At 55.3% G+C, this 24941-nt stretch overlaps 1 protein-coding gene across 4 annotated transcripts in view; it reads right to left on the bottom strand.

Annotated features, from left to right (window-relative positions):
* Window positions 1-24941, bottom strand: part of GRB10 (growth factor receptor bound protein 10) — a 169265-nt gene that overhangs the window by 37958 nt on the left and 106366 nt on the right. For all 4 annotated transcript variants that reach the window (XM_045089549.1, XM_045089547.1, XM_045089545.1 and 1 more), the window contains one exon: window positions 24279-24420. In XM_045089549.1, coding sequence (XP_044945484.1) covers window positions 24279-24420 — 142 coding nt within the window. The remainder of the gene's footprint in view (window positions 1-24278; window positions 24421-24941) is intronic.

Genomic DNA, 24941 nt, shown 5'->3' with positions numbered 1-24941 from the left:
GTGAGTGGAAGCACCGGGGTGGGGGGGGCACCCAAGTCCTGACAGAGGGCCCCATAGCGGTGGCAGGTGCTGCCTGTGCCCAGCACTGCGAGGACGAGCAAGCACGGGTCCAGGCGCCGTGAGCGGCGGTTCCCTTAGCTCTCAAACGGAGGAGGACTCCGTTCAGGGTGGAGCCGACCTGGGGAAGCGCACTTTCCTGTGTGTAAGGACAACGCCAGCCGCTCCTGGGACATGTGGGGGGGGGCACATAAAGTAGAAATTCCTGACACGTACACACACACCCAGAGATACTAGTTTTTTTTAATTATAAAAATAAGTTTTCATAGTAACATTTGACAACAGTAAGGGACAAAGGGGAAGAAACCGAGATTCACTGACAATTCCCCTCTTGGTTAAAACTCTGAGTGTGCCCTTCTAGTATTCTTCTGCACAGGTATTTATAAATAGACACACTGACATAGTTAGGATCACAGGACAGACGGTTTTGCAATCAGGCTGGTGCAGACTCAGGTTACATTGTAAATATCTCCCAGGCACGATGCTTCTTTCATGTCTCTGCGCCTGCGAGGGGTCTGCCCACGTGGCCATGTGGACCACGGTGCTATGTGGACGGTTTCCAGTCTTTCCTGCTCACCGACAGAACTGCCTACCTCATTTTCGTACCAGAGTCTCAGTGTGCATGTGTGTGTCTATTTTCCCAGGATACACCGCTAGATGTCAAGCTTTATTTTTTTTTAAAGATTTATTTATTTTTATTTTAGAGAGAGAGAGAGTGCAAGCCTGCGCAGGGGAGGGGCAGAGCGAGAGAGAGTCTCAAGGAGACTTTGTGCTGAGTGCAAAGCCCGACACGGGGCTCGATCTTGCAACCCTGGGATCCAAGACTCAGATGCTTAATCACCCAGGTGCCTGGACATCAAGGTTTCTTAAAATCCATCTCTAGTAACAGAAACGTGCGCAACAGCAAAGATGACTGACTGTGTTTGGTACAATGCTATTTCCTAAAACCGGATTTGTTAAAGAACAGGATGGAACCATGAGTAAGTCCTCAGCCTTCCACTTAAGAAACAGGTACTCCCCAGGAATCCCAGCTTCCCCCAGGGCCCACCCCCCACGCAGTCTAGAAGCATCAATCAGGTAGAGAATTTCTGGCTCCACAGTGAGAGCACGGACTTTAGAACCTGCCAGTCGTGGATTCAGACTCCCCCTTCCCACTGCTCCATGAGCCTCCCGACTTCTAACCCGCAGCACCCTCAATGCCACAGTGGGGGGACTATCACACAGGCTTACACCAGCTGTCACATGGGGGGCTGCATATAATCCCCTCGTGTATGGGGCACAGACTCAATTATTTATTGATCCCGTCTGACCTATCTTCTTCTGGGGGGTACCTCAGGCCTGGCTCACCATACTGGACCAAACCACAGCACCGCCCCCCCCACAAAGAGAGAGCATTTGCACAGAAAGAACTCATGTGGAACTTCGGCCCCAAAGACTTCATCTCAAGTTTAAGTGCTTGGGATCCCAGTAATTAGGAATTTGTTTGCATTCAAAGAAGCTGGAGCCCTTGGGGAGGAAGGCAGTGATGGTGTCTAAGAAAAGAACCCCCCCCCACCCAGGTCTACCTGTCCATCTTGAAGTGGGTGGGGACGCAGAGTGACCTCTAGGAGGCCTGGTGACCAGCTCAGGGTGGGCAGGCACCCGTGCAGTGTGAGCACAGAGCTGGGGCCTGTGGTGTGGCCGGGCCTGGGCGCACCCTTCTGGATCAAAGCCTCCGTGGGAACCAGATCCTTGAGCCGAGCCCTTCCTGGGGCAGCGCCATCTTTCAGGGGCACCGGGACCGTGCACACATGGTGTAGATACAACTCTACATGGTGTAGATTTGAATACTGAACTTTTTTATGATATTAAGGAATTAGGAATGATGACTGTTCCGATTTAAAAAAAATAGTGATCTTTTACAGAACAAGAAATACTGTAAAATAATTACAAATAAGTGATGTTTTGACATGAGATTCTCATCAAAAGAGATCAGGGGGAGGTCAATGGAGTGCGGCTGCAGCAGGCTAAGGGGTACGTGGGGGTTCACCTCACTGTTCTGTCTACTTCTGGGGAGGTTCCAAATTCTTCATAGACAAGAGCCTAAACACTCTTTCAGCCTTGAGTTGCTAGAAGAAATAAAGAAAATAAGGCTTTTTCTGCCTAATCTACTGGAAGGTTTGAATTAGCATCTCTCTGACACTAACATTCAACAAAGGAAGCGATATCCTTTTCCTCAGTGCTTCCGGGCTGGGACCCGCAAGGCTGGACTCTGCCACCCGAGGGATGTGTGACAATGTCGGAGACATTCTGGTTTGTCACAACAGCTGTGTAAGTGTGGGTGTCGGGGGCATCCAGTGGGGAGGGGCCAGATAGGCCACTAAACATCCCGCAAGGCCCAGGACAAGCCCTGAGACAGTGAACCAGCCGGTCCCAAACATCCCTGTCCACAGAGCACGGGACATCTTGTCCTCGGAAGCGAGCGAGTACATAGATGGGGACACGTCCAAGCCCCAGTGGGGCAGCGTGAGTCTCTAAATGAACACTGGTAGTAATGGCTGTGAGCCACGGAACAGAATAATGTGTCCTCACGGACAAACACACGTAAGTAAGGGGAAGGGAAAGGAACAAACGTTCCCACAGCAGACTGAGGCCTAGTAAACGCAGAATGATCCAAGAATCGGCTGCGGATATCAATGCACAGTAAAACCAGCGAGGGGAAGCCTGGGGGACAAGAGCAAGCGAACCTCGTCTCGAATTGCCTTCCTTCAAGAAGTACTTCCTCATGATAAAGGGGAAAAGCCTACAGAGGACACCTCCGCCCTGAGCCCTCAACCCCAGTGCTGATCTCACAAGTCAGGAGCCATGTGAGCTGAACCCGGTGGAGGACGCAGACTCCCTCTCTGTGGTCACACATACAGCCTGACGGGGCCCCCGGGGCCTCCCTACCAGCCAGGTGTCTTTCAGTCACTGTACGGAGCACAGGGAAGACCAGGGATAGGCAAGGCACAGAGGCGTGTTCTGGGTACATGACAGAGACACAGCCCAGTGCCAACAGTGGTCCTGTACCGGTCATGGACCAGGAAGGAGGAAGGCCATTGAGAACATCAGTAGGACATCCGGGAAAGGTGATATGGTCTGCAGAGCAGACACGTGCGCGTGGCTGATGTTAAGGATTCCGTGCTGCGCTCCCTGTTTTCCGGTAACAGACATGGAGGTCTTTCTGGTAAAGGAAGCACTTGATGTCTACAAATCAGACTCGCAAGCAGTGAGATCAGAGAAGTAACTCGCCCAACATCGATCAGCTGGAAAAATCTGGGGGGCGCCTGGGGGGCTCATTTCGTTAAGCGTCTGACTCTTGGTTTTGGCTCAGGTCATGATCTCACATGTCATGGGATCAAGCCCCATGCCGGGCTCCATGCTTAGCGGAAAGTCTGCTTGAGATTCTCTCCCTCCCTCTCCCTCTGCCCCTACCTCCCCTAAAATAAGTAAATAAAGCTTTAAAATGTGTTAAATATTACTAATTAGCAATCAGGGAACACGATCGACCAGAGTTCTTTGTATTATTCCTACAACTTCTCTATAGGTTTTAACTTATTCCAAAACAAAATTTAGGGTAACCCTATTCCTTTTCCATTCAGTTTCTGTCCTGAGGGGTATTTCGGCTACAGGGTGTTTAAGTGATTATTGCTGGGTTTGGTTGAGTAAAATGTCCCTTGTGGGGAAGGTGGTGTTGTTAGGTCCACCTGTGGAGATGGTCCCCTGGTGGGTGCACCTGGCCAGGGAGACCCACAGAGCAGACCATCAGGGGGCCATGCCCATGCTCTCTGTTGGTGGCCACATGGTTCCCGAGCTCAGGGCAGTGACACGACCCCTCCCTAATAATACCCGTCCCCGTGCTGTATCTGTAGGTCAGGGCTGCCCATCCAAAGCAGCTCCCCAAAACCACCACAACCTCTTCCAGTGGGAGCAGTCTACTTTTAGGCCAACATGTGATCTTTATTAGCATCTGATGTCAACTTGTCTAACTTATTGTGCTCTGGTTTCAGAAAAAGTCTTGCCTGAGCCTAAGGGCAAGCAGGGCTGGCGTTCCTGTAATTTGGGACTGGGGAGCCGCCAACAGCCTCTCTGGGGCAGCAGCACCGTTGTCAGCAAGGGCGCAGCGTCCCCTCCACGACAGCTGGGCGGGCACCTTGGTAGAGTAGGAGGGCAGGGACACGAGGGCAGGGACAGGGCAGGGGAACCTGGGGGAAAGGCTGACTGGGGTCTGGGCAGACTGTGTGGGAGGGAAGATGTGCAGATTGACCGAAGCTCAGAGAACAGGGAGTTCCGGGAAGCAGAGTGTGAGTCCTGAATGGCAGAAAAATCACAAAGGACCACAGTGTCCAGGCAGGTCCCAACAACCCAGAAGGCAAGAGCCTGAAGATTCAGAGGGGGGCTGCCACCAGGGGCTTCATTTTTGGTCAATTACAACCGTCAAGAAAATGTATTCGTAGATACAATGTCCCCCTCAAAATCCCAGCTCATCTGCAAGGCACATCTGCTTTGTGCACAGTTTCTATCACCTGGAATGCCTTATTTGGGGGAAAGGGTGCTTATGTACCATGAGGGTAGGATTACAGGATTACAAAAATACTGATGATCACCAAGAGTTAGAAACGAATTCTCTTTGAAAGCAGAACATTCACTGGCACCGCTTAGCTTCCCAGGTTGATGATTGCTTAGAACTAAAAATCCGACATCCCAAGCAAAAATCCCTAGCAGAGGATGACAGATGACCTCCAGCCTGCCGTACCTCCATGCCCGTCGGACAAAGTGGGGCTTTCTAGTTCTGCTCATGTTCGACCATGGATCCCCAAGAATGACAGGTAAGCCAGAACACCGCAGGCAGCCACAGCCCTCCTAAACCCGGAAAAACAAAAGGTTCCACCAAACACCAAAAAGAGTAAGCATCGGAACGTGGCAGGTGCAAACTTTACTCCACTCTCGACTGTCAAGGTCTCAGGGCGGGTAGGAGAGCAAATGACCTCTTCAGGTCTGTCCCTTTGCCCCCAGATGTCTTTGAGAGTTCCTGGAAGCTAAAGAAACAGCGCCAAAATGATGGACTACCTGAGAGTCTGCCTTCATCACTGGGGACAGTGACTTGGCAAGGGGGACCAGTGGTACAGGACGCCTGACCCAGATGACTCTGCACCTGAACCAGGAATGGCCAAGCCCTGGTGCCCTCGCATATTATTCTAAGGGACAGTTCGCCCTTTAATGATGGTTATTAAAACAAATTTTATATGCACGCATGTACAGTCATGAACACGTAAATCTTTCGATATGGCAATTACATTTCTGGGAATCTACCATCTACCGGCTTCTCTCCCAGCTCTCAATCATTTATCTATCATTGATCCAACGCTGTGTCATTGATCGACCCTTCCAAGTACACAGCCATTCACTGACCAATGATCTATGGACGGGAATGTTCATTTCGGCTCTGTTTACACGAAGAGTGAGTTGCAAACCAATACAAGGGCCCTGGTTACATAAATGACGGTGTCTTCGTGTAACAGAGCCACAAGAGGCTTTGGGGGAGGGTGTGATGATGCCCGTAGGTCCTGAACCGAGAAGACACATAAATGCCCATCTGTGCAGAACGAGGTCGGGAACCGAGAAAGTGATCCTACCTTTTATCCTATGTGACCTTGTACCGTGTGAGTTTCACTTTTTGCTTTTATTGTGACCATGAATTACTTTTGCAATTTAAAGAAGTTAGAGCTTCTTGGCTTGTTTTGTTTTTGTTCCCTGGCTGGGCACAGATCATGTGGTGATAAATTATAGCTAACGGAATCCCAACCTTTAATTCTGCTTTCTGGGTGGAGTCTGCCCGAGCTCACGCACCCACGGAACGAATCGGTTTCCTAGGAAAGGGAGGACCATGGCGGAGGGAGGCTTCCTCGTGAGCACCTGCTGGGGGGAGGTGAGCCTCAAATGCACTCAGTTCATAGGGAGGCTGGGGACAGGACGGCTCTTGGATCAACAAGGCTAAAGATCCAAAGACCAATACTGGGAACATGGGGGTTGGCATGGGCATGGCTCCCACCCGGCCAGGCAGGTTCCATGGCTCCTATGTCCATCTTGGCCATAAGTCAGCAACTCCTGGCACCATAAACACATCTTAATAAAGTGCCATGAATTTAAAGGATGTGGAATGGGGCACCTGGATGGCTCAGTCATTAAGCATCTGCCTTTGGCTTAGGTCATGATCCCAGGGTACTGGGACTGAGTCCCACATCAGGCTCCCTGCTCAGTGGGAAGTCTGCTTCTCCCTCTCCCTCTACCCCTGCCTGCTTGTGTTCCCTCTCTGTCTCTCTCTGTCAAATAAATAAATAAAATCTGAAAAATAAATAAATAAATGATGTGGGATACAAAGAGCAGAAGAACTACACCTTTTAACACACGGGAGCTCATTCAGGCTCATTTAGAATAAGGCTCTCTCTCCTGGTGGCAGGATTCATCCCAGGAGCTTCAGGAAAACAACATCAACAAAAACCTGCTAAGGATCCATCAGCCTCGAGATGGAAATCTTTGTTACGGAGGTGGGGCACAATCCAATCACATTTTGTAACAGGCAACACAGATACAAATGATCGATGCTACAGAAAGCGGGATTTCCAGCAGTAACAACAGCGAGAAGGTTTGTTTTCTAGGGGCAATTAAACTTAGTAGGCAGCACAGAACCTAACAGGTACCCTGCAGTCTAAAACCTATTTTAAGGTCTGCCTTCGATGGGTAGAAACCTCCAACACTTCAGGTCTGCTGGATAAGGGTGGGTTTCTGTCCTCGCCATCCACGGTGGCGGTCCCTGAGAAACTTCTTTTCGCCAGGCATCTGGGTGCTGGGGACACGTTGCTTAGACTGAGCTCCCGACCTCATGATCCCACACTCAAGTGGGGAGACAACAAACGAGAAGCAAAACCCAGGGTGTCCCCTGTGGGAATGAGAGCGAGACAACCCAGTGGGGATACTGGAAGGGCGTCCCTGCAGGCAGCGGGGAGGACTGTACCCTTTACCCTGAAATACAAAGTCACTGCACCGAAGGTGTCACATGGGACCATTTTAAAAGGGTCATTCCAGTGCTGCGTGGGTAAGGGCGCCGGGTGGGGACAGAAACCGGGAGGCCCGCTGAGCAACAGTGCAGGGCAGGAAGGTACGTCAGACCTGGGTTCCAGCAAAGGAGCCACGAGAGGCTGTCTAGCTGTGGTTGGTGGCAGGTGACAGGGTGGGGGGAAGGAATTCGGGGAATCGCACGGGGCAGCTGGGGCAGGAGCTTGTGGAAAGAGAAGGTTTTGAGTGGGGATCAGAGGCTCTGTTTGGACACACTGAGTATGAAGAGCCTCACAGGCATTCACATAGAGAAGCCACTTCGGTGTTGAACACAGAAGTCTGGGGTATTCACGTGCAGATGGCTGGGAAACTCCCAACAGGGACTGTGGCCACCAGGGTGCAGTGCAGGTGAGAGGGCTTGGATACAGAGCAGCGGGCAGGCTCCACTCACAGGTGGGTGCTGGGAGCACCCAGATGGCCCCTAGCACTGGAGTGACATTCCTTAGGGCAAGTGTGCTGCTGGAGAGCACGAGGGGCAGAGACAGCTGAGGGCCCTCCAAACAGCGGTACAGAGAGAGGGGATAACGGGGTAGAGAGAGGAGGCGATGAGAAGGCGGGGCTCACAGGAGCTGGAGAATCAAGCAGTTTGGGAAGTGAGCCCATGCCATGTGCCATAGAGACACTCTTACAGATGTTACCCAAACCTGACCGCAGGCTGTGACCAGGGGTAGGTCTCACGTCCTTGATAAGATTCATTTCAGGGAAACCGGCGGAACTGGAAGTCTGATGAGGAGTGCTGAGGGGAGAGAGCAAGGACACTCAGTCCACGGCTTGGCCATGGATGGACAGCAATGCAAGCAGAGGGGGTGCCCCCCTGGGAGGTCTGGGGTTAGGGCTTATCTAGATGCCAATGGAGTGATCCAGGGACAAAGGAGAGTCTCACGATGGAGGACAAGAGAAGGGGTGATAGCAGGAACGAATGCAAGAGAGGGGTGCTGGCCACGAGCAGGGGCTGGTGTGAACGCAGGATTATTAGCCATGAAGGTGGGGTCAAGTCCACATGGCCAGGAAGGCAGGCAGGTGGGTCCAGAAGCAGGTGGACAGAAGAGTTCTCTTTGGTAACAGCTCCTCATTCTTAAACCGGAGGCAAGGTTACCAGGTGTGATGTCAGAAGAGGGAAGCAAAGCTGTGAAAAGCTGTTTTTTGCTCCGGAGCAGTGAGTGAATTGGGAGTCGGGAAAATCCTTGAAAGAAAAGAGACTGAGAAAGAGAGAAAGATGATGTACCTTTTTCTTTTTGATTCTTAGCAGCTCTTTATTTAGGGTAATGCAAAAGTAAGGATTCCAGATATTCTTCTGCAGCTTGTCCACAGCTTAATATTTAACTTATGACCTTACTTTCCTTGTTGAAAAAAAAAAAAGATTCACTCATTTTAGAGAGAGCAAGTGTGCACAAGCAGGCAGGGGAGGGGCAGAGGGCGGGAGAGAGCGCCTCCAGCAGATTCCCCACTTGGCGCCGGGCCTGACACGGGGCTTGAGCCTACAACCGTGAGACCACAACCTGAGTCGAAACCGAGAGTCTGAGCTCAGCCAACAGCCACCCAGGCAGCCCCCAATTCTCCCTCTCTATAAGGACACCGGTCATCCTGGATTGACCCCGCTCCCCCAGTGTGACCTCCTCTGAAGTAATGAGGGCTGCAACAACTCTATTTCTGCACATAACACGGAGAGGCAGTGAGCAGGCTTCAGGACTGGACTTCCGCCAGTGAGCGGGGGTTGGGGGGGACACACACTTTGGTCCACTGTGGCATGCAATGAAGTGGAGACCCCAACGGCACTCTTCCTCCAAACAGCTGTTAACTGTCCCAGCACAAGGCACTTGCCACGCGCACCCTACGCTAACCCACGCTAGCTTGGGCTCTGCGCCGGGGTATGCGCTCCAGAGTACAGACCATCTCTCCTTTCTGAAACCAGAACCATGTGGCTTTCATGACAACAAAACATGTTGTTTTCTAACATCCAAACACCCTCCCGAGGGAGGGAGCAGTCACCACTCTAAGCCCGAATCCGGATGGCCTCTTCTGTGTTTCCACTAAACTCACACCGACGGCAGGGCTGGACCCCTTTGCGGCCTGTGCACCCGCTCCTCTGACCACGTCACCCCAACACCTGCGTGCCGTCTCCTCTTGGAAATCTCCCGTCCTGAGAACACTAGATGGTTTGGATTCCAAGGTCTGAAAAGGCCAAGTGAGCGATATGCGCTCCTAGTGGCCGATCAGGCTTCTGGCTGATTCAGTGGCCAAGATGCTAGAACCCCAACTGCTAAAACACATGTGCCACCCGTAAGAGGAAGCAGAAGGGCATCCAGGACACAGAGGAAAGCAGTGCATACACATGGCGGGTCTTGTGCATACACATGGCAAGCCCTTGTTCGGATGTGGATTTCCCGCTCAACAAGTTCTTCCTTACCCACCCCCTCTGTCTGCACGTCCTGGTCTGGCTTTCCCGCCAGAGGGAGCATCCCACCCACAGGAATCAGCAATGAGATCTCCCCTTGATTCTCCCAGGACCCAAACACGCATTCTGCCTTCAGCAACATCAGTCGGGGGAGTTCCATGACCTCATGCACCCAGAGCTGCTCACCCGTTACTCTCTCGGTACGAACTGCAGTCTGGATGGAATAAGGTTCTTCTCGCTCTCCAGTAACAGGTGACAGAGATCAGCTACTACTGTGTACCTTATCCCAGCGCCTACTTCAAACTCTGCTGCAGCAGCTCCGGGCAGCTCCCCCCAGGGTCCCCTCTTCTGCGGCATCTTCTGGGGCCCTGGCGGCCCCATGGTAGCCCTCCATGGGACACCAGTGTGGAGAGGGAGGGAGAGGCGGCCACGGCAGGAGGACAGCACCCACACTGCCCGGCGGCCAACATAGCTCCCCTCACCTGCCCCTGGGATCAGTGTGCAGGGGCCAGAGCAGCGCCAAGAGCTTCCTCCAGCCTCCAGACGCGGACGCACTAGCTCACTGCTGGCTGCAACCCCCTTCCGGGATGGCCAACAAGCAGCCCCACAAGAGGTCAGACGTGATTATTTTCATTGAATGAAAAGAAACATCAAGGGGCACAGACCTTGGGCTCCAGGTACGTGTCCAGTCTGAGGGAGGAGGGCAGAACCTCTAGGAGGAGGTCCCCAGGAGGAGGGCAGGGAAAGGCAGGGCCCAGGAGGAGAGGGGTCCCTAGGAAGGCAGCACTCCAAGGAGGAAGGCAGGGCCCCGCCAGGAGGAGGGCAGGGACCTCAGGAAGAGGGGCAGGAGGAGGGTGCAGTCCCCAAGAGGAGGGAGGCGGCCAGGAGAAGTCAGGGGAGGGGCCCCCCGGAGGAGGGCAGGGAGGGACAGGGCCAGCTCTCGCGTCCATGGCTCCTCCCCTCCCTGGACCACACAGCAGTCCGCCTGCCCCGTGGAACACACGTTTTGTCCCGCACACTTGACAGAGCCCACCTATCAAATCCCCATGTGACCGCCCTCAAAATCTGCCCAAACAAATTTTAAAAGATCACATGGGGGCTTCACCACGTTCAGGCTCACAGGGTGCCGACGTGATTACAGCAAGACTGTGCCCCTGCGGGTCCTGGAGCCCCGAGCAGTGGGGACCAGATACAAACCCAAGCAGCAGCACAGTCAAGGCGCTGGGAGGCCTCTGAGGAAACGCGGTCTATCTATTCCTTCACATTCATCTGCCTGGGAACTGTCCACAGCTTGAGGCCCCAGGACTGAAGCTCTGGGAACCACCTTCCCTTGGACAAGCTTATGCAGCTTGAAGCGGTCCACAGACACACACACGAGGCACATTATGCCCACACAATTACGGATATTCCCTCTATTTCTTTTGAAAAGAATGGGGAAAAGAGAAGCAGTGTGTTGTCGATCAACTTCCCCTCCTGGACGCGTGGCTCCTGGGGGCAGGTGGTCCAGGGCCTCCCACAGACCCTCCGAGACCGCCAGGCAGCAGACGGGCCAACCAGGTGCACCTGTATTGTTGCCCATGCCGTGCACTGAAGCTGAGGCTGTGTAAACTACGGCTGTGTGGCGTGCGCATGTGTCATGTGTTCTAGGCTGCTTGTCCGGTTGGGGGAAGTACACTGAAAAAAAATCTGTCCACACAGAAGGCATATTTTGGGTTTTAAACAGGATTTCTCTTCATCATTTTATCTTGAGAAAACTGTAAGCTTACAGAAAATCCATAAAACCTGGTATCACAATTCCCCAAATATTCTTCATGTAGGATCCCCAATACTAATGTTTGCTCTGTCTGCTCTGCTCTGTCATAGCCCCTTTCCGTATCTGTCCGTCAGGGTGAGCTGCAGACGGCCAGCCTCTCTACCCCCACACAGCTCAGCGTGTGCTCCCTAAAAACAATACTCACTCAGTATAACCACAGCACCACGATCAAAATCAGGAACTTTCATCAATCTGCTACCTGTAGTGGATTAACAGACCTCCGTCCAGTGCAGCCGACGTCCCACCAATGTCCTTTATAGAAAAGACCACAGTATTTTGGGGCTCGAGATGCCATCATCCAGGACCACAAGCTACATTTCGGTTGTCATAGTTCTTCAGTCTGTCGTCTGGACAGTTAGTTTTCTGGGATCTCATGCTTCCTCTTTCTTTAAGTGCTCCCTCGGCATCCTCTCCGTGGGGAATGACATTTAGAAGCAAGATCGGAGCTCTAGGTGGACTTACTTTTAAAGGAGGAAACTCAGAACTGCAAGTTGCCACAAGGACCAGGACAACTAAGGGAGAGCAAGAAAGCCTGAGCACTAAAGCCTGGGGATTTGGCTCAAACCCAGACTGTTCTCCCCAGCCTCAGCACCTTGGCTGTCTCATCCAGAAGGCCGTGAGCCCCCAAGGCTGCATGAGCAGTCCCCGAGCCCCTGTCACCCCCGCTGTGGCCCAGCCTGAGCACCGCAAACCAGAGGGAACCTCCTCAGAATGCAAACCTGCCCTGCAGCCCCGTTGGGACACCTGGCAGGGTCTCCTCTGCACTTGGGATGGAATTCTTAGCAGAGGTTAGTACTCATGTCCAGGACCTCTGTGAACGGCCCTCCCTCCTTCCCTCTGGAACATTCACTGCCCTCCAAGCCAAAAACTGGCTCCTCCTCCTTCAATTCTGACGGTACGCTAGCTCGTGGCTTCCCTGCACAGAGCCATGTCCAAGTCTCACATCTGACCCGCTGGCAATCACACGCCCCTGAGGACCAGACAGTGACCATCTCACACGCCAGGCTGCAGGCTCCTGGGGGGCAGGGCTGTGTCAGCTCGGCTGGCCCCAGGCCCAGCACCCACTGCCCAGATGCACAAGCTGCCGAAAACATGCTGGGTGGGCCCATGAAAGGGACAGAGGATGGTGGTGACTTTATTTCCTTGCTGGGACTGGGAAGAAGGCTGGACAGAGGCGGGCAGGGACAGGGGCAGGTGGCACAGAGCATCCCCGTACCTGTAGGTATGAGATTTGGGGAAGCGGTCTGGGGGCCCTGCCAGCCCACTCAAGCAATCCTCCCAGACCAGACACCATGCCAGAGAGGCTGGTGGGGGGGGGGGCAGGACTGCACAGCTGTTCAGACGGGGTGAGGAAGGGAAACCTGAGCCCCAAGTCCAAGGCTGCCTGTGGTGGTCCAAGCAGGGCAGCGTGGCCAGGTTAGGAGGCGTCGGACTGGAGCCCACTCTCCAGCCCTCCCTTGTTCACCATTCGTGCAGCGATCCACTCCGGGACCCCCGAGATCTACGTGGAACAGTGCGGGCAACCTCATGGTGCTCCCTGCACTCCGCAGTCACCGCAGGGCATCACCATATATCCTGAGACTGCAGGGAGCAGCCAGAGGGAGGGCTAAGCTGGCTGCAGGATTCTGGAGAGCAAGAGGATGAGTGCTCAAGGCCACTAAGGCAGGAGAAGGCCAAGGGGCGTCCTTTCTTGTGGTCACTACAGATTTCCGGCCAAGGGAAGGTTACCATTTGGGGCCTGGAGGGCCACCCCAACTGGAGGACAGGTTTCCAGGGTCACCATGTGCTGTCCTGGGGTGCCCGAGCCCTTTACTCAGCAGAGAGCACATGGGGCGGCCTGGTGTGGTGATGGCTCTGGTGCAGGTCCGGGCTCAGAACTCTTGAAACCCACTCTTACCTACTCCTGAATACAATAATCAAAATAAACAAGACCTCACAAATTAGTATCACAGCACACATCCAGAGCCAGAAAACACTCATGATCTAGGACTAGGAACCCAGCTTCTGGAAACTTCCCTGAGGGGAAGAATTCATAATGTGACAAAGACCACGGCACGGTTGCTCAAGAAAGTGTTGTCTAGGGCACAGACCATGGGGAAGTCATGCAGACATCCCGGCACGGTCAGGACAGCCAGGGAAGTGTGGCCAGAGGAAAACCAGCTTCAAAGGGCGCTGCTGACAAGAACTAGGAGGGTACAGAAAACATGGCATATTTAACAAAGAAAGTCACATATAAAATTATATCTACCTTGGCCGAAACCACATAAAACAGAGAGAATGGGACTCCTGGGTGGCTCAGTCGGTTAAGCATCTGCCTTCGGCTCAGGTCATGATGTTGGGGTCCTGGGATCGAGCCCCACGGCAGGCTCTCTGCTCAGCAGGGAGCCTGCTTCTCTCTCTGCTCCTCACCCTGCCCCTGCTTGCTCTCTCTCTCACTCCCTCTCTCAAATAAATAATTAAAATCTTAAAACAAGACACACACATGCAGCAGGGTGGGAACAGAACCACACTGCAGACAGATGGGAACAGATGGCTTTGTGTTCTCGGACGGCAAGGCAGCCGCGGAAGGTCACGGGTCAGAAAGTGTTTACAGCAGCGTGGGAATGGGACAGCCTCTCCTGAGACCCACAGGTCTGACACACACTCTCACCTTCATAAGGTCATAACACACTTTATCTCGACTTGGAAGTTAAGGACGCACTTGGAGAGTGCCCAAGGGAACCACACGTCCCCGTGACTGGTCACGGGCATTCCTGAGGCACAGATGCCCACAGGTGCCAGGCTTCATCCCGCTGGACGAGCCGAGCCGTCTGAAACACGAACACAAGCGAGGATAAGGAGGGCACTCCCAGGCATTTACGACAGAGCTGCCAGGGAGGGGAAAATCTTGGGGCCAAAAGGCCATTTCCTAATTTCCCCTGCTCCTCATGAAACTTCTGGCCAAAGCAGCAGCAGCAGCAAGAACTGCCCGGTTCGCTGGCCGAGGAATTCCACCTCTCGCTCTCAGGTTCGGAGGAAACACACACGGAGTCTTCCTGGGAAAGGCAGTGGGTTTCAGCACTCACTCTGCAGTGCTTCCCACAGTTGGAGATCTCAGGAGGGTCGATGATGTGATCAAGGACCTACGTGAGCCCTCACAAGTTTAGGGAATTTGTATTTTCAGCGATATTTTTAGTCCGAGAAACCCTTGTGATGGGGATTTCAGTTTCCTGACAGGACTGCCCTGCTCGGGTCCCCTGCGTGGTTGCAGACGTGTGAAGACGGGTCCCATCGAACACTGGAGCCGTTCCCAGGCTGCCACCCAGAGGGCTCTGAGACACCTCGATTTTAGCGCTATTCCCAGAGAACTCCGAAAAATGCTTTGGACAATCTGGAACCCTATCCCAATGTGGGTTCCATGGGAAGCGTGTTGTGGAGAAAGCAGACTGCGATGGGAAGGGTCTGGAGAGCTCTGGGCTGGCTTTCTTCCCAGTAGGAATTTTCAGATCCTCAGGACCCAGCATGAAATGCGCATTTCCGAGAAGGTGATGGGATGCAAGCCTCCCCACCCTTCACAGACCTGCATGCGTTCTTCTCAGGACTCAGGTCACGGGGATTTCAGGAAGCCCAGGTGAGAAGAGTGGGTACGAGGCTTGCCATCAGCTCAGAAATGTGCAAGGGGTGGGGCAGGACGCCAGGAAGGCCAGCCGCTGCCCGGGATGAAGGGCTCAATTCCAGAAAGACTGACTGGGGGCCCATCCCCCAAGAAGGCACACTCCGCAGCCTCCGTGTTACTGAGACCCGGGCTCGTGCACGGAGTCACAGTCACAGCAGCCATGGAAACTGGCGAACAAGACACAGGGCTGCCAGCGTGTCTGTTTCTGACACAGGTTCCCGAGGCTGAGCCAATCTGCGGTGCGGTAACATGCCGCTTATTAACGCAGCTCTGTCCCGCGACCCCGACTCCCCAGGGGGCACCCTGCCTCAGAGCCTCCTGACGCCGCCCCCCACCAGGACCACAGGGACAGGTGCCACACGGAGCACCCTAGCTCCCGGGGCCTTCTGTGACGGCAGCGCACAAGGGCAGAAGGAACAGGAGGCGATGGGATGTACGTCGCCTGCGGGCCCCACTTGGTTGGTTTGGCTGAGTTCACACGTCTGCTCAGAAGGAAGAAAATGTCACATGATTATGGCTCCAGGAGGTGCATTCCTGTTTGCACGCGGCGTTGCTGTGGTGTGCCAGGAACACCGCGGACTTGAACTCGGGCCCACTCTGTGGACAGGACCGGTCACTGTCACTCTGCGACAAGATGACGAGGAACGCAAGCCTCCTGTGGCAGCGGAAGACCAGGCTCTCCCAGAGGCACCAGGTGTGGTGCTGAGCCTCTGAGGCCTCTTGGCAAAAGGGGAGAGATGGGGTGACCCTGGGCGGCCCCCAGAGACCACCAAGAAACACCAAAAATCTCTTTGGTGACAGAACCGCTCCAGGGATGGCGAGTGAAGGTTCACGGGCAGACTGATGTTTTAAGAGACCACCAAAGTCAGTTTATATTCCTTCTCTAGGAAATCTTTCAGGGAAGCCACAGGACTGACTGGAGGTAAACGGGCAAAGGAAGAAGTCAGAGGGGGAGTGATGTCCCCCCATGCAAGGGGGGGCAGGGCACAGGTGGAGAGATGGGGCTCCTGCAGGGGGCAGGGGTGGAGCCCAGCTCTCGTAGGAGCCACCTGGGCCTTATTCACGAGAAAACGGGGAGCTAAGGCAGGACAGAAAGGAAAACCAGGTTTTTTCTTTAAAAATTTTATTTGAGAGAGAGAGCAAGCACAAGCGTGGGGAGCGGGAGCAGGAGAGGGAGAAGCAGATGCCCCCCCACTTAGCAGGGAGCCCCACCCAAGACTGAATCCCAGGATCCTGGGATCAAGGCCTGAGCCAAAGGCAGCTGCTTAACTAACAGCAACCCAGGTGCCCTGGGAAACCAGTTTGAGGGACACTGAGTAAAGACAGCTTCCCATTCAAGAATGGAGTTGAGTGATGTGTACAGACAGACCCTTGCCCTGGTGAAGTGAAGGGATTGTCATCGGACAATAGCATCTTCTCTGTCCCACTGGGGGCCTGAGCATAGCTCTCCCAGATTCTGGTCCCAGGACAACCCTCCAGCTGTCCTGAGTATCCAAAGTACAGTGGGCAGCCACCACTCACCCCACTCAGCACCCCATGGGAACCCCAGCCCTCAGGTGTTGCATCACTGTGACCATGGTTCCAATGGTTCTGTTCCTTGGCAGCACCAGAAAGGTGACGTGGGCACATTTTGGAGATGCTAAAAGAGAAGGCTTGCACAGTATGGAGGAGATCTTCGCGGTGGAGGCTGACGAGAAGGTGCTGGGGCTCCAGGGTGCTGCCTGGCCCAGGTGGGAGAAGGAGGAGGCATGGCGTGTCCACACAGGCACATTCCTCGAAGTTAACTGCACTTGGCCACAGGGGTGTGTTGTCCCTGCCAAAGACGGTCTAATGCAGCAGCGTGTTCATTAAATGGAAGTTAGAGCCTCGGGAGGCCCACTTTTGATCATTAGTAACGTGCAGAACCCGATGCAGGGCAATTAATTCAGTTCCAGAAAATTAATTCTTAAAAGTAAGCAAAGGGAGAAGAGGAGATTGGAGCAGAGACAATATTCATGCCCTGTTAGAAATGGGGTTAAACGTGCAATTAATTGTGTTTGAATAACAAATAGAGAAACCTGCTGGAACAAGTCACCAGGCAGCTCCATGGAAACCTTCACTGGCTGCAAAAAAGGCCATCCTTGACAAGGCCTTCCAGAAGTTTCCATCCAACTACAGGGGCTCACATTAGACTCGGAAACAGAGAGGTTTCCAGGAGCACCCTGTTCTGGTCTTCACCAGCACTCCCCTGCGCTGTTCTCCTGCCCTCTTCTCTCGGCCCCCGTCCTCCGCCCATCCCCTCTCAACCTCTCCACACCTCTGCTTCTCCAGCCAGCTTTCTCTGTGCACTCCCTGTTCCTGCTTCCTGCGCCACAGTGCCTCGGTTTCCCCCTCCACCACTTAACAGCAGCAGGACCCTAGCTCAGGGACCAGCATGTGCGAGGTGCCTTCTGGGTGTGCGCAAGAGCCTAGCCTCGCTGGCCGTGACACAACGAGGTTGCATGTGGCAGTTGTCTCTCCCTGTCTCTAGACCCGCTATGATGACAGAGGAAATGTCCTCATAACAGAAGCCACTTGGACCCCAGTTTCTTGCAGCCAAAGGCATCTGCATGGGAAGGACAAAGCCCCTGACCTGCAGGGAGGGGCCCTGCAGATGCCAGCCATGGTGGGCGGTTGCTGTGGGATCGGGGCCAAGCCGCAGGGTCCAGCCCGCCTCCTGGGGCATCCCAGGCCCAGGTGGCCTCTCCAGTGGCCTTCTCGGCCCCGGGCACCTGAGAGCTCCCACCCCAAAGCTGGCACACCACCTTCCTAGAGATGTTGTCTTCTGCAACGGCTATTACTGGGGAGCAGTGACAGCCCCTCCTGTCTTGCTCTGACTTCGGCGGAATGAGGGCTACTCAGAAACACGCACCAAACGCCAGCACGTCTGACTCAAAAGCATCCTTTCCAGCAGCCAACGCCACTGTGTGCCATTCTGGAGAGGCGCTCCAGCCCACACAGGAGGCCTGACCGCGGGAGAGGGTCTCCCGGAAACCAAGCAGGGCCCGGACACTGGGGCACCAGGAGGGTGGGGAGCACGTGGGCTCCGGACTCACCCAGGCCGAGCTCACTTCCCCCCTCCACCTCCAGCCAAAGTAACTGCAGTAGCTGGGCCTCAGTTCCCCCCTGGAAAGTCTCTTCTGCGGCATGTGGGCCAGTGGCATGAAAATGCATTGTGCGCTAAGCCCCTCAGAAGGACGTCAACCGACACAGCCGGGGCTTCCTAGTAGCGTGTCTTGGAACCCACGTGAGACCGCTGTCCAGTGTCGTCCTTCCACAGCGGGGACAAGTTACTTCTTGTGCCTTCTAGGAAACCTCGTCTGGACAAACGCGTTGGACCCTATGGGAATGTGACCCAGCTGGGACCACTTCACGGGGTCGCCGCGTGATCCGCGTGCACTCCCGACTGCATGGATGTTCCGTGGTGGTTCCCACAGAGCACTCCTGCGAAGGCTCCTTGCTCCCGGCCTCCGGCAGTGAGCGTCGGAAAGAAGGGCTGCAGTCCGTCCTGGGGCTAGAGGGAGGTCATCCAAGCGCAGCTTTCTGGGAGGGGCTACGGCACCACGGGGAGCCCTGCGGGGGTGCCTGGGGCAGCCCACTCTCCTGAGGGGAGAGATACCCTGCTTGACCTCACTTCCGCGCCCAGAGAGATGGCTCAGGAGATGCAGCAGCATGGCTTGGGCGGGGCAGAAACCAGGCCTCCCCCTTCAGAGACGTCTCCTGCCTGCTTCTGAGGCCCCGGAGAGGGGTCATGGCTAAAATGGGAGGGCGAGGCTTAGCGCACTGGGCCTGGGCACCTCTGGGAGGAGCCTGCGTGATCTGCTGTCCCCAGGCACACAGGCTTTCCTGAGAGCCGAAGGCTTGTCACCCGGGACCCCAAGTGGGCAGCAGTGCCTGCACTAACCTCCTCTCTCCTCCGGCGTTCTAGGTCAGCAGCAGGGTCCAAGGCTGTGACTCGTAGCCTCAACACGCCTACCAGGGTCCCTTGAAGGGAAGAGCTTCAGGCATTCGCTTCTGATCCCCTGGGCCAGGCCCCAAACTCTTCCAGCCTCTCCTCTTCCCCACTCCCCATGCTGTACCCCCCGGCTGTCCCCAGGACCACTGGAGGCTCATATCCTCAATTCCATGGCCTGGCCGGAAAGACAAGCCAGCACCCATTGGGCCTCTCTGCAGTTCCTCGGCTCTGGCTTAAGCTCAAGGGGACACCCTGGCCCCTGTGGGTCAGAGGGCAGGTGCCGCCTCCCCTCTGTTGGACCCTCATTATCAGCAATGGGCCAGGTACACAGCAGGCACTCATAGTTGCTGTCAGATAAACGCACGCTGCACCAAACTGCGGCAGACACACAGCAGCCGTGACCTGAAGAGAATATTCCAGAGGGTCTGAAACACTTAGTTCAGCAAGACACAAAGAACAACTAAGGTTCTTTGGGTCCACACGGCACCAAGGGCAAAGGGAACGTCGCTGGAAACACGCAAAGACTCGGTCTAGACCACAGGATGGGGCCGTGGCCTGAGCGGGGTCACGGCTCATGATCCGGGCTTAACAATCACTCTGACCATGGGACAGCCTGTCTTTTCCAAATGAGTCACAAAGCAGTTAAACATGCCTTGTTGATTTTCACCACGAAAATTCACTTTCTGATATTAATTGAATTTCATGACCCTCCAGGGGACAGAATGTTATCGCTCGGAGCGGTTCTCGGGCATCTGTGTTTCTGAGACGACGAGATGACGCGTCATTACACGACTTCATCAGTCGTTAGGGTACGTTTCGTGTCATTTGGCAAACAAGGGAACGACATCCTTCACCGGGGCTGTAAGTTCAGATACAAATCACTCGTCGATGTGTGATCCACCGGGAAGACTCCAGGCATGGGGCAGCCACGGGTTCGAGACTCACGGGGCAAAGTGGGTGCTTCTCCCAACACGAACCACACTTCACGACCGTCTTCTGTCCGTGGATGAAGAGGCCCACATGTGCTCTCATTACAGGTGAAGACATAAAGCTACGTGCCCATCAGGAGACTCTGGTTTAAAATATTAACAAGCGGGGTCGCCTGGGGGGCTCAGGCAGGTAAGCGACTGCCTTCGGCTCAGGTCATGCTCCCAGAATCCTGCTGCTCCCTCTCTCTCTGTGCTCTTATGCTTTCTCTCTCTCTCTCTCTCCTTCCTCTATCTCAAATAAATAAAACCTAAAAAAATATTAACACACCAAAGGCGGCTGCTTTCAAATCCACGTAACACAACAGAACAGGCAGAACGCCTGAGAAACTTGAGTCTAACGCGACCCCGGGAACTGCTCACGAGACTGAAGCCCCGCAGGCCCGGGAGGACCCCGCGGGAGGCACAGAGGCCACGTGGCTGGGCTTCCGAGGGGCACTGGGTTCAGGGGCTGCAGGTGACTCCCGATCAGAGTCCAGCTGCCGGGCTGCGGACTCAGCAGGTCCCCCCATCCCGACCCTGGTTCATGCTGATCCGGTCTGGGAGCAGGTGCTACCCGACCACACTGTTATGGGACCGGGGTGGGACCGGGGTGTGAGGGAGCAGCGTGGGGGCGGGGTCAGCGGTGCGGGGAGCAGATCCTTTACCAGCAGAGCCAGGGGACTGATGTGGGGACAGCAGAGCCAGGAACCCAGGTCTGGGTGGGGACGCGGAGCTGGGCAGAAAGGACAGCTGGGCTGTCAGCAGCCCTTGTCCTCGCAGTGATTTCGAATCCAGGCATGGCCGGGCACTCTCTCCCGATTAGGGCTTCCATTGGGGGGAGCCAAGCACTAGTGTCCGTTCTCCACGAGCTCAGGCCACCATAACACAGCACCACAGGTGGGGAGCTCAAAGAGCAAGTGGTACCCCCAGCTCCAGAGGCTGAGAGCCCACAATCAGGGTGCGGGCAGGTCAGGTTCTGCCAAGAGCCCCTTCCTGGCTCCTGGGAGGCCACCTCCAGCCTGCTGCAGACCATAGCCCTGCTCCTTCCCACCAGGGCAGGGATCTCACATGGGCACCCCACCTCCCACACCATCCCCGTGGGGGTGGAGCTGCCACATGACCTCTCGTGGCGGGGGGTGCACACACACAGTCCACAACATCGCTCCCGCTGTGCAGACCCCAGTTGGCTCAGGCAAGAACGGGCCACAGTGAGGTCGCCATGGGAGGATTTCCACAGCCTGACCCGGGCATCTACCCCATGGATGCCCCAGGGGAGGTTGTGGGGCGGCCACTGAGGGTTTCCAATCCTTCCCAGCAGCTAGCCTCCAGATCACACGTGCACAGAGGAGCCGCGCCGGACGGATGACAACAACATGTCTGGGAGCCCGCAGCCTCATCAGCGTGCCTGCCACCCTCGGCTGGCTGTCCCGCCAGGTGGGCGTCCCCTGTGTGGGAGGCGGGCGGTGCCCCATGCACAGCAGATGCCCGCGACACGGCAGCGGCTCCCTGGAGCTGGGGTGCACAGAGATCATCATGGGCAGCCAGCAAGCTTCCCTGCAGAAGACACCCAGGGAGGGGAAGGAAGGCTGCTGGCCCGTTTGCAAGAGGGTCTGGGAAGAATGTGGTAGGGCAGGCAGTGGCCCAGGCAGGAACGGGTCCATGCACATGGCCGGTCCAGCCTCACTCCTGCCTCCCCTTTGGACTCGAGGACAGAAAGAGGCTGCTTCTGATGGCCTCACTGTCTTGAGCCAGCTTCCTACCAAAGAGGTAAGAGGCTTTCTTTTTCGCCCACACTGGCCACATGCTGCCCAGTGAACGAGGAAGCATGAGGGGCCTCCACGAGCATGGTTTACTGCCTCCAGGGAACCTGCCTGGAGGCGGGTCCAGCTGCTCCCTTGGACTTGGTGCAAAGGGAGAGAGAACAGCATGCAGGTGCGGAGAAAGGGCCCTCACTCCTGCGACCATAACGGCCACGCCATCGCAGGCTGGGGGGCAGCCACCGGCTGCTGCGCCAGTGACACACGGCTCCTAAGATCAAAGGTCAGAGCCTGGCGTGGATGAGTGGCATCCGTCCGAGCTAAGACCCGACGAGGACCACGGACTCTCCACCAGCTCGGCCACCCGTCCTGCACCCGCAGGGTCCAGCGGGCGGGGAAAAAGGGGGCACAGGGAAGACAGACACCAGGGCAGACATTCTGATCCCAAGAAAAACAGCAGGCAGAATTCCTGAGTTTCCGGATTCTGCTTACAGACTTGGACAGTCCGTGGGGGTGGAGGCCCGCTTTCCTGCCAACCGTGGCGAGAGCCAGATAAAATTTTCCTGGTCTTATTTTAGGATGGGTAAGGCTGTAAACAAGCTCAGTGAGCAGTCCACAGACAGCCTGTCTAGACCCTTCCTTGAAACAGAAGGTCACCAGGGAGGCAGACATCCCAGATGTCCTGAAGGCATGTGACAAAGAGCTGTAGCCCGGCCAGCACTGGCTTCCGGACAGGGACAGTTACCTCACCTTCCCAGTGTCAATGGCGGAACCGTGCAGCCTGCCCGGGGAGGCACGAGGTCAGAAAGGGAGGCATGCTGCTCAGGAGCCCAGAAGGAGAGAGGACATGCCTCCCTCCACAAGCATAGCCAGGCACGGCACAGGGTGGGGGGGTCTGCAGAGGGCAGGGAACGCTGGCGCATCAGGCTTGGGGATGGCAAAGTGCAGAGGAAATTAAGAGGGGGTTCCAGTAGAAAAGCCAAAGAGAGTTCTGAAATACACTTACTAAAAATAAAGACCATCAGGATCCCAGGAAACACTAGTTTATTGGCTAAAATCAGAGGCTGTGGATCCTACCATCAGGTACGACAGACTTGTTGCTCACTCTGGGGTCCTGCTGCTGGCTCTGGGGTCCTGCTGCTAGTTCTGGGGTCCCGCCCACTCTGCCGCCCACTGCTAGTTCTGGGGTCCCGACAGCCCTGCCACTCGCTCTCTGGTCCCTCCTAGCACCACTGCTCACTCTGGAATCCCACCAGCCCTCCCACTCACACTGGGGTCCTGCCCCCCACCCCCGCTCGCTCTGGGGTCCCGCCTACCTCCTGCCCATTCTGGGGTCCCACTGCTCCCTCGGGAGTCCCTCCTAGCCCCACCACTCACTCTGGGGGCCCGTCCACACCTCCCCACTCACTTTGGGGTCCTGGCCACCCCTCCGCTTGCTCTTGAGTTGTGTGCATCCCCCCACTCACTCTGGGGTCCTGTCCCCCCTCTCCCCCCACCCCCCACCCCCGGCTATGCCGCTCGCTCTGGAGTCCCGCCTACCTCCTGCTCACTCTGGAGTCCCACTGCTCCCTCTGGAGTCCCTCCTAGCCCCACCACTCACTCTGGGGTCCTGCCCATCCCCCGCTTGCTCTGGGGTCCCACCCACCCCCATCACTCACAGATGGGCTTCTGTTTCCCAACTGGGCAATAGAGATAACATTTGTACCTAACTCTTAGGAGTGTTTTGGGTAATAAATGAACAAATAAGTAAATAAAATATGGAAACTTCATTGAACAGTGCCTGGCCTCTAGGGGTCACCCCGTGAATGTCAGCCGTTCCCGTCATTATCATATTTATGCCACCACCACCCACACCGCAGTTTAAGACTGGGTTTCCCTCCCCAGTCTGCAACCCACCAAGGCCCAGGCCACGGCAGCCTGGAGGGACGGACCTGCCGGCCGATTTCTCTGGCAAGCTAACTACTGACGGTTTGACCCTGGGTAGGTCCCCGCACTCTCTGCGTCCCGGTTTCCTCCGGGAGGCAACGGCTGATACATGCAATCCCACTTGTAAGGCAGAAACTCTTAGCGTAAGGAGGTGGCTGCCATCTTCCGAGTCAGGTTTTTCTGCCTTGCTCAGACCCTATTCGAGACCAGGAGTACTACATGGAAACTCTTCCACTTGTGGAAGTCCAGGTGCCTAAGAAACCCCTCATTTATCCAGAGATCCCAGCCAGTGAAGACGATGTGGCGATGTGGTAGGGGGGAATTCTGTCAGAGGACCAACATTCATCTCTAGGTAACAAATTGTTACTTTTTAACCTTCTCATGAGACTCTTTCTGAAACACACGGATACGTCCCTGACTTAACAAATGGAATTCTGGCCAACAGATCAAAAGTTTCCTAAGGCCAAAGGAACAGCAGCAAGAGGAAAAGAAGCAAAATATCCCACACATTCCCTTCCTTCTTCCTGAAGGATGAGCTGGCACATCGTCCTGACCCCACCAGCCAGGCGGCCTGGCGTTGGAACGGGGGCATGTGCTCACCTGCTTTGCAGCAGCCTGGCTTGGAGGTAGGGAGCCCCGCGTCAGCACCGGCGGGCTCCCGGGGCCACAGAGCTCAGGGAAAGGGTTGGGGATGGCCGGCAGAGACGAGGTTCGGAGCTCCTGGTCTTCTTCCTGCAGGCGTCTAGGAGGAGAGACACACCCGCTCGTTAAAGGTTTGCTGTCGTCCCGACGCAGTCCAACAATCCCACATCTGGGGGTGTGCCCCCCAAAAAACTAAAAAGGGGCTCAAACAGACACCTGGATCCCAGGCTCACAGCAAGACATGTCACAAAAGTCAAACCCGAGTGTGCATGGAGGCGTGAACAGACACACAAACGTGGTCCATCCACACAAGAGAACACAAATCAGCCCACCCAAGGAAGGAACTCTGAGACACGTTACAGCAGGGATGAACCTCAAGGACATGGTACTGGATGACAGAAGCCAGTCACAGAAGGACAGATCTTAGGACAGTCCACCTCTGTGAGGCACATGGGGTCGCTAAGCCCCTGGCTAGCACAATGGTCACTGTGAGGGACTGGGGCAGGAGGGGGGCTTCTGGGTCACGGACAGAGTGTCACTGCTGCTGATGAGCAGGTCCTAGAGCTATGTACACAACACCGTCAGTACACACAACACTAGGCACCTGTTCATTTCAACACA

The sequence above is a fragment of the Mustela putorius genome, unplaced genomic scaffold, assembly GCF_011764305.1.
Source record: "Mustela putorius furo isolate JIRA1106 unplaced genomic scaffold, ASM1176430v1.1 tig00003845_pilon_pilon_pilon, whole genome shotgun sequence".
In the NCBI taxonomy this organism is placed as follows: Eukaryota; Metazoa; Chordata; class Mammalia; order Carnivora; family Mustelidae; genus Mustela; species Mustela putorius.
This window is presented reverse-complemented; position numbering and strand designations above follow the sequence as displayed.